Raw genomic sequence first — 10,031 nt, 5'->3', positions numbered from 1 at the left:
CAAAACTTACTTGGCTTGATCATCCAGAACACACAGGAGACCATTGGGTTTCCCCTCGACCAGCTGCAGACACAGCGTATTGTCCGAGAATTCAATATGGCGCCAACGAATTCCCTCCTTATTCTATTCTATTCTATTCTATTCAAAACTTACTTGGCTTGATCATCCAGAACACACAGGAGACCATTGGGTTTCCCCTCGACCAGCTGCAGACACAGCGTATTGTCCGAGAATTCAATATGGCGCCAACGAATTCCCTCCTTATTCTATTCTATTCTATTCTATTCAAAACTTACTTGGCTTGATCATCCAGAACACACAGGAGACCATTGGGTTTCCCCTCGACCAGCTGCAGACACAGCGTATTGTCCGAGAATTCAATATGGCGCCAACGAATTCCCTCCTTATTCTATTCTATTCTATTCTATTCAAAACTTACTTGGCTTGATCATCCAGAACACACAGGAGACCATTGGGTTTCCCCTCGACCAGCTGCAGACACAGCGTATTGTCCGAGAATTCAATATGGCGCCAACGAATTCCCTCCTTATTCTATTCTATTCTATTCTATTCAAAACTTACTTGGCTTGATCATCCAGAACACACAGGAGACCATTGGGTTTCCCCTCGACCAGCTGCAGACACAGCGTATTGTCCGAGAATTCAATATGGCGCCAACGAATTCCCTCCTTATTCTATTCTATTCTATTCTATTCAAAACTTACTTGGCTTGATCATCCAGAACACACAGGAGACCATTGGGTTTCCCCTCGACCAGCTGCAGACACAGCGTATTGTCCGAGAATTCAATATGGCGCCAACGAATTCCCTCCTTATTCTATTCTATTCTATTCTATTCAAAACTTACTTGGCTTGATCATCCAGAACACACAGGAGACCATTGGGTTTCCCCTCGACCAGCTGCAGACACAGCGTATTGTCCGAGAATTCAATATGGCGCCAACGAATTCCCTCCTTATTCTATTCTATTCTATTCTATTCAAAACTTACTTGGCTTGATCATCCAGAACACACAGGAGACCATTGGGTTTCCCCTCGACCAGCTGCAGACACAGCGTATTGTCCGAGAATTCAATATGGCGCCAACGAATTCCCTCCTTATTCTATTCTATTCTATTCTATTCAAAACTTACTTGGCTTGATCATCCAGAACACACAGGAGACCATTGGGTTTCCCCTCGACCAGCTGCAGACACAGCGTATTGTCCGAGAATTCAATATGGCGCCAACGAATTCCCTCCTTATTCTATTCTATTCTATTCTATTCAAAACTTACTTGGCTTGATCATCCAGAACACACAGGAGACCATTGGGTTTCCCCTCGACCAGCTGCAGACACAGCGTATTGTCCGAGAATTCAATATGGCGCCAACGAATACCCTCCTTGTTGTATTCTTCCTGTTCGTATTGAAACACGTGCTGGTTGAAGTAGTACTGCAGGTGTTCGTTGGCGTAGTTGATGCACAGCTGCTCGAAACTACCAACGAAAAATTAAATGAAAGAAAAATTTTAGTTTGGAAAAAAATAAGCGGAAAGTAATTTAAGTAAAAAAATAATTGGAGTAAAAAGTACCGTAAAAAGTTAGAGAGCAACTAACTGCCAAAGAAAATTTGCGAAACAAAATTTGGTTGGACTGTGACAGCGAAAAATTTAGTAAAGAAAAAGAGTTTTGTTTTTTTGTTTTTTTTTTTTTTTTTTTTTTTTTTTTTTTTTTTTTTTTTTTTTAAGAGGTTTGACAGAGGGAACTGTAACTCTAGGGTCTTATCGTCCCGAAATCGGAGAGAGAAGGAAGACAGGATAGGAGAAAGCCAGCCGTTCCGAGAACGAACATTATCCCATCAGGATAAAATCCGCCCCGGGCGGGAATCGAACCCGCGGCCTAGCGCTTACAAGGCAGACGCACTACCAACCAAGCTAACTACTCTAACTAGGCTGGCAACTTAACTTTTAATGAGCAACATTTGTGACCAATTTTCCGTACTTAATTTACATCAACGAACCTTATCTGTTTGGAATAAATTTCGCCCCAGGGGAAAATCGAACCCGCCACCAAGCGCTTACAAGGCAGGCGCACTACTCTCCAAATAGACCCGCGGATCAAACAGTCCAATCAATTTTTGAGCAACTTTTACCGATTGACTTGAAACTTGATAGACTTCTCTATATGTTTTGGATTATAATGGTTTTCTCCATCTATCTCTTCATCTTCTCCTTCTACTATCCCCTTTTACTATTCTATCTTTGATTGGGCGGAAGAGCTCACTGTGTGAGAATCCTGCCATAAAGCCTTGAAAAAAAAACGTACCTACCTAGGTAAAGAATTTTAAATGAACTTGCTCCACTATTCCACTCACCCAATATCTGTGTGAGATGCAGTATGGTTCTCTCTCGTTCCTTCAGGACCCGTGTCACTTCAGACATAGAGTGGGCAAAGTCCTCCATCAGACCTGTCTGACTCCCCACCACGTCCTGCTTCAACTGAGCCAGCTCCAGTCTGAGACTGCCCAGTCCTGGAGAATAAGAATAATTTTATTCATCATACTACGGGATGGGCATGCTACGACACAGGCCACATGCGTCTACTGTAGCAATTGTTTCATTGCTACGAAATAAAAACGGCGGTGGAACACTCATCTTTTACAAAAAAAAAATAAATAAAAAATAAAATAAAAAAATTAAAAAAATAAGATTGGTACATAATGTACATGGATTAAGGTTATAGGATATATAGGTTCTTCTTTTTTCTTCGCCTTTTCCCGTGTACAGACGGAGTCGGTATTTTTCGTCAGCCTCTCAATCAGCCCTAACTAGAGTGATTGCTTTGGGCTGACATTTGGTTTTTGACCTTCACACTCAACCTTTGCTATATCTTTAGCAAGGGGAATTCAGGCTGGTATACTCCCTGTTTAATGTCCCCCAGCCAGACTTATAGGATATAGGTTGTAGGTAAACAAATCACAAAAGAGTTCAACAAAGAGTGTGTGCACATTAGTAGAATAGAATATACCTTGTTTATCCTGCTCGAATGGTACTAAAAAGTCCCTTTACCCCAGCAGTCTAAACAAGGTCTCGTGTATTTTATGTGTTTAACAACATGTAGTGGATATAGGGTAATTGTACCATTATGGGACGCTAGAGATAGAGTACCTTGGTTCGCATCCTGGCCTAGTTGTCTCATATTGGCTCGGATGGTCTCGTTAGATTCGGAACATTCGGATACGGTCTGACCTGAATGGCGTAGCTTCTCGAACTCCTCAGTATCCGTGCCTTCTGAATCACAACCTGTTTTGAACACAATAATGAATGGTTATTGTTTTACACTATCTCGGTGGTGTAGTGGTCAAGGCGCTCGACTGGTAAACAGGAGGGCGTGGGTTCAATCCCAGCCGAGGTATGGAATTTTATTCTCAATATAATTTGAGAATTTCACCACAATAATAGTAGTAGCCTACTGCTGGAGTAAAGGGACTTTACAGTCCTATGCGAGCAGTATAAATAAGCACTATTATTATTATTATTATTACACTGTGTTCATTAAGTTCCCGGGCCACCCTTTGAACTTTTTTACTGTTCACCCTGGGAAGTTAAAATTTTACATGCTGCCTTTGATTTAAGATAAAGAATTTTGCTAGGTACTCGAAATTTTGGAGGGCCCCTCCAGGGGCGGTCCCAGGAGGGTTAACTTTAAAATCTTAAATGAGAACCCCCCCCTTTGTAATACATCATATCTGGTACTCTCTATTACAACAATTTAGACAGACCTACAAAACGTCTTTATTCATTTGCGAAGAGAGGAAGAAGACAGGATAGGGGAAAGCCAGCCGTTCCGAGAACGAACCTTATCCGTTTGGAATAAAGTTCGCTCCGGGGCGGGGAATCGAACCCGAACTCACCTTTATCAGAGCACAAAGCATTGGGCAAATAGTCGGCGGCACGAAGCAGTGTCGTATCCAAGTTGCTAGCTAGTCCTGCAGCAGTGACTACTTGAACTATACGGTCCTCCACTGATGCAGAATGTTGGTGCTGAGTCAGACTGGTCTGATTAAGAGTGAGGGTATCTTGTACTGACCTGGAGGGGATAACAGGGGGTGTGATTAAACAAAATAGAATAGAATATACCTTGTTTATCCTGCTGGGATAGGACTGAAAAGTCGCTTTTCCCCCGCAGTCTAACCAAGGTCTCATATATTTTGACATATTATGGAGAGTACAATTTACACTAAGCTAACAAGTTAAACACTCTGATTAAATTGAAAAAAAAAGGAAGCTCAAAAAAAGAAGAAGAAGAAGTAAGCTCCTTATTCCTTCCTTTTTTTCCATTTCCCCTTGTTTTCCCCCCTTTCTTTCCACCCTTTGATTTTGTATATAATTTCATGTTAACACTATTCTGTTCATCAAGGGTGGGGTGGTAGAGAATGCCTTAGGCATTAACCCCACCCTTGATCAAACTTTATTTTGTATCTGTAAATAAAGTTTGATCCAATTGTGTAATAATAATAATAAAGATACACATGCGTGCTTAACGGAACTTAGCCTTTCTCAGATTTCATTAATTTGAAATGGGGATCTTTCTAACGAAATTCCTGAGTGTGAAAGATACAGTTCCCTTTCTCAGATTACATTAATTTGAAATGGGGATCTTTCTAACGAAATTCCCGAGTGCGGAGTCCACTATCTAGGACTATCCAAATTGAGAAAAGGAATTTTAAACTGGAAATTTTATATCTGCCAGATTTGGTACCATTTGATCGACAAAATGCGAGCACGACCAACAAAACAAATACATACGTATTCAGCGGCTTACGTACTAGCCCTAACTGGAACGGTGCTCCCATTGCACACAGTCTAAGTACTATCACATTTCTGGGTGCCCCCCTCATCAGACGGGTCGCACATTAAGAAGAACTTCTTTGCTGATGGGGCTCACTTGGACTCGGTAGAACTTGCTGTTAACAGGTACTCGGTAGCGGTTCCTTTCCTGTGGGGAATGAGAAAAAGGAGAGGAATGTGAATTAGAAAAACATACATACGGACAGACCATGGGCTAAAAAATCACTTTTTAGGAATCAGGGAACCCTAAAACGGATATATTTCCACCCATTTCCCGATTTTGAGAATTTGAACCGATTGCAATACTTTGTCATTATATTATAATGGAAAGTAAAAAAATAGAGATTGAAAATGGGTGAATAAGGTAAGAATGGCCTCATTTATTTATTGACAAAAGAAGGAGAGGATAGGAGTAAGTCAGCCGTTCAAAGAACGGGCCTTATCTTCTTTAGTTTAGGATAATGTTCGGCCCGGGTGGGAATCGAACCCGCGACCTATCGCTCTTGAGAACCCGCGACCTATCACTCTTGACTCGGCACTTCTTATGCTTATTATTAGTCTTAGTCTAAGCCTTAAACTTACTCTAATTATTATTCTAAGACTTAGTCTAAGTCTTATTCTTACCTTCTTGACTCGGCACTTCTTATGCTTATTATTAGTCTTAGTCTAAGCCTTAAACTTACTCTAATTATTATTCTAAGACTTAGTCTAAGTCTTATTCTTACCTTCTTGACTCGGCACTTCTTATGCTTATTATTAGTCTAAGCCTTAAACTTACTCTAATTATTATTCTAAGACTTAGTCTAAGTCTTATTCTTACCTTCTTGACTCGGCACTTCTTATGCTTATTATTAGTCTAAGCCTTAAACTTACTCTAATTATTATTCTAAGACTTAGTCTAAGTCTTATTCTTATTCTTACCTTCTTGACTCGGCAATACTCGGAGGCAATCACCTCGGCTACGAACCCATACTCCTTGAGCGATTCGTGATACGTCACTGGTACACAATCCGGATGCAGAAGGTACAGCTGATCAGTGGCGGAGTGGATGTAGAAATAGCGGCGTAGGTCGTTCCAGAGGACAAGCACGATGTCACCGGGTCTGCACGTCGTCACGCTGAGTCTCAGACCCCCGCCGGCGCTGACCACACGACCCTGTAATCAGAAATTAACACAAATCACATGCAATATTTGAAGTAAAGCAGAGAGCTTCTACAACTTTTGTGGGTATCACAGCATCTTTTTCTTCATCTTTCTTTTTTTTTCAAGAGGTTTGAACTTGAACTAAGGTCTTATAGTCCCGAAATCGAAGAGAGAAGGAAGACAGGATAGGAAAAAGCCAGCCGTTCCGAGAACGAACGTTATCCCATCAGGATAAAATCCGCCCCGGGCAGGAATCGAACCCAAGGCCTAGCGCTTACAAGTTAGACACACTACCAAGCAAGCTAACGAGGCTGGTTTCTATTTTTTTAAGCACTCACCACGCGTTCCCTCATCTCGGCCGCTCTCCTATGCAAAGGACTGGACGCTGCCTCATATATCGACACCGAGGATGTACTCAGCGCCTCCGAATGCGAAAAGGATCCGCGCAGATCCGCCTCCAATTCCGCTTTCTCCCGCTCTAGCGTTTCTATCCGTCGCAGGAGATCCTCGTTAGGATTGTGTCGGAGTCGGGATTCGAACCTCTGAACCTCGGACACGAGGGCTTCCTCGCGCTTGCGGTACGCTTCGAGCTGTGCGGAATGCTCGGACAGCGTTTGCCGCATCGACTCGTTATACCAAACCTGACCAGGGGGAAAGAATTGAATTGAATTAAATGTAATTTCTAATGGTAAATTTTGTGTATAACAAATGGTATGTTTCTTAAGACTAAAAGTAATTGAGATACCGCATTCATCTCAGATATCATACGCTTTGTACAAAACAAGACGGTGAATTGAATTGAATTATAGCACAACTGCCCTAATAGTCTGATAGTAACACGCTTGCTCTCCATAGGTACGGAAAATTCCGGGTTCGATTCCCACTGAACAAAAATTTCCACTCGTATTTCGATTGCAAATATGTCAAAGAGTTACTTTCTGGTGTTTTCGTGTGGACCAAGCACCTAAAGGGAAAGTATTATTTCTCTTATCATCCCATACTACGGGCTAAACATTCTACGAGACATGAGTGTATCAGTTGTGTTATGTTAAGAAACATTAAATTTTAAAAATAAATAAAAAATAAAAATCAAGCTTAAAAACTACAGTCTGATAAGGGGTATACTACACGATGGGCATGCTACGACACAGACCACACGAGTCCTAGTAGTACGCACCTGTTTCTCAGCGTCGGTTTTCACTTTGTATTGCTTCAGGTCTGCTTCGAGTTTCTCACTCCACTTCTGTCTCTCTTCTGCCAGTAGCTTCTCCTTCTCCACCTCAAAGTTCTCACGAAGTTGAGCCACAATCAACTCGTGGTTCGTCTGCAAGAGAAAAATTAAAAAGAAAAGGTTCAGCCTTTGCCTCAGTGGAAACAGAGAAAAAACATTTTCGGACGGGGTCGGTGTTTTTCGTCAGCCTCTGAATCATCCCTAACTAGGATGTTTGCTCTGGGCTGACATTTGGTTTTGGCTACAAAATTTTTACGAGGATGCTCTTCGCACTCAACCTTTGCTATTTCTTTAGCAAGGGTAATTTCTGGCTGGTATTCTCCCTGTTTAAAGTCCGCCAGCCAGACCAAGCTGGTATACTCCCTGTTTAAAGTCCCCCAGCCAGACTAAGCTGGTACACTCCCTGTTTAACGTACTCCAGCCAGACTCAAAATTCAGATACTAATGAAATAATGATAATACTAACTAAAGAGACACCTACCTCTATTTTCTCCAGACTAGTATCACTCGGACTTCGTTCCATATTGCTGCAAGTCATCAGTTTATACCGGGACCTCAAGTTGTCCATTTCGGCGCGATGACTTCGCTTCAGCGATTCCGTTATCTCCTTCACCTAAAAATAATAATATTAAAGAAAATGAGAAGAAACTAAAGTATACAGACCTAGCTATAGAAATTCAGAGGATGTGGAACAGCCCTGCAAAGTTGTTCCTGTTGTCATTGGAGCCATCTCGAAAGCACTCAAGTCTAATCTTGATTCCATCCCTGGATCCTTTAATATCCATGAGATTCAGACATGTGTTTTGTTGGGCACCACTTACATCCTCAGAAGATTTGGCATTTAGAAGATTTTAATTATTCACATCTTGGATGTATTGTTTGAATCGAATGATTCGGGTGCCTGAGTGGCGTAGGTAGGCGGGAACTCATCCAGCCCTGGAAACAGCTTGTCCAGGAAATGACCTGGAAAAATAGAATAGAATAGAACCTTGTCCTCCTCTCTTCGACTCTGGGATGATAAGACATGAGTTGTTACAGTTCTCTCTATCAAAGGTCTTGGAAAAAAAAAACGGGAATGTTCCCAGAATTTCTTAGCTTCCTGGAATGTCATACTTTACCTTCAAACGGTTCCCGGAAATTCTCACTTTACTTTCAAACTGTTCCCGGAATTTTTCACTTTACCTTCAAAAAATGCTATGACACAGACCACACGCATCTAATGTAGCAGTCGTTTCATTGAAATAAAAACGGCGCGGAGGTGAAACAATTATCTTAAAAATTAAAAATAAACTGTTCCTGGAATTTCTCACGTTACCTTTGAACTATTCCAGGAATTTCTCTTACTTTCAAACTGTTCCCGGAATTTCTCACTTTACCTTCGAACTGTTCCACTATTAACGGAATTTCTTAAATGTACTGTTCGCGGAATTTCTCACTTTACCTTCAAACTGATCCCGGAATTTCTCACTTTACCTTCAAACTGTTCCCGGAATTTTTAACTTTACCTTCAAACCGTTCCTGGAATTTCTCGCATTACCTTCAAACCGTTCCCGGAATTTCTCACTTTACCTTCAAACTGTTCCCGGAATTTATCACTTTCCCTTAAAACTGTTCCCAGAATTTCTCACTTTACCTTCAAACTGTTCCACTATTACAGGAATTTCTTAAATGGTTCCCGGAATTTCTCACTTTACCTTCGAATTGTTCCCGGAATTTCTCACTTTACCGGTGCCTGAGTGGCGTAGGTAGGCGGGAACTCATCCAGCCCTGGAAACAGCTTGTCCAGGAAATGACCTGGAATAATAGAATAGAATATTGTCCTCCTCTCTTCGACTCTGGGATGATAAGACATGAGTTGTTACAGTTCTCTCTATCAAAGGTCTTGGAAAAAAACGGGAATGTTCCCAGAATTTCTTAGCTTCCTGGAATGTCATACTTTACCTTCAAACGGTTCCCGGAAATTCTCACTTTACCTTCAAACTGTTCCCGGAATTTCTCACTTTACCTTCAAACTGATCCCGGAATTTCTCACATTACCTTCAAACCGTTCCCGAATTTCTCACTTTACCTTCAAACTGTTCCCGGAATTTATCACTTTCCCTTAAAACTGTTCCCAGAATTTCTCACTTTACCTTCGAACTGTTCCTGGAATTTCTTGCGCCGGGACACCTCCTCGGACGTGATGGCCAGGAGTTGACACGACAGGTCGTTGGCCCACACCAGGTAGGCCTGGGAGAATGCGCGCCGCCGAATGACCTCGCTGACGGCACACACGTACATGGCGGGCGTGCTGCGCAGACTCTGAAGGAAGTCGTAGTGCGCGCGCAACTTCTCGATGCTCTTGTAGTAGAGGTAGACGTACTCGTTGGTGTCGCGCATGTCGGAGAACATTTTGCGCACCTGGTGGAACGAAAGGAAGTGAGATTTCAGTTTTTTACATTTTTTTCACCCCCACACATGGCCTTGATGCTTAGCGTGTAAACAAATAAATAAATAAACATTTTTTTTCTTTTCTTTACTGACCGAACAATAGTGAAGTCTATGTTTTAAACCGACAATTTTGGATTTGGTGTGGATGTTTGTCGATTGCCTTCTCCGATTTTGATGAAATTTGGCACCTGAGTTTATGAGTTCAAGGCACGTCAATCCTTGAAGTTTGGAGTTCCAAAACTGAGCGGGACCCATTTTTGGTCCATTTAAATGTCTCAGCTTAGGCTGAAGAGTCTGAGTGAGGTCTACAGTTTACTGAACCTCTAGTTTCACTTACCCACTGTAGACGCGTCTGGAGGTAGGCACACAGATCGGA

At 41.9% G+C, this 10,031-nt stretch overlaps 2 protein-coding genes across 2 annotated transcripts; both read right to left on the bottom strand.

Moving 5' to 3' along the window:
• Positions 1-1,956: 1,956 nt before the first annotated feature.
• Positions 1,957-4,856, bottom strand: LOC103520420. The gene is made up of 4 exons (XM_026831550.1): positions 4,810-4,856; positions 3,915-4,090; positions 3,169-3,303; positions 1,957-2,531 (listed from the first exon to the last, which is right to left on the bottom strand). Exons 1-4 carry the CDS (start codon positions 4,854-4,856, stop codon positions 2,281-2,283), a joined length of 609 nt encoding a protein of 202 aa, XP_026687351.1. The 3' UTR covers positions 1,957-2,280.
• Positions 4,583-10,025, bottom strand: LOC103520418 (RB1-inducible coiled-coil protein 1-like). The gene is made up of 10 exons (XM_008485506.3): positions 9,993-10,025; positions 9,358-9,625; positions 8,958-9,019; positions 8,089-8,126; positions 7,927-8,041; positions 7,707-7,838; positions 7,172-7,318; positions 6,333-6,635; positions 5,773-6,006; positions 4,583-4,999 (listed from the first exon to the last, which is right to left on the bottom strand). Exons 2-10 carry the CDS (start codon positions 9,614-9,616, stop codon positions 4,901-4,903), a joined length of 1,389 nt encoding a protein of 462 aa, XP_008483728.2. The 5' UTR covers positions 9,617-9,625; positions 9,993-10,025; the 3' UTR covers positions 4,583-4,900.
• Positions 10,026-10,031: the final 6 nt, after the last annotated feature.

The sequence above is a fragment of the Diaphorina citri genome, unplaced genomic scaffold (genome assembly GCF_000475195.1).
Source record: "Diaphorina citri unplaced genomic scaffold, Diaci psyllid genome assembly version 1.1 scaffold3601, whole genome shotgun sequence".
Lineage (NCBI taxonomy): Eukaryota > Metazoa > Arthropoda > Insecta > Hemiptera > Psyllidae > Diaphorina > Diaphorina citri.
This window is presented reverse-complemented; position numbering and strand designations above follow the sequence as displayed.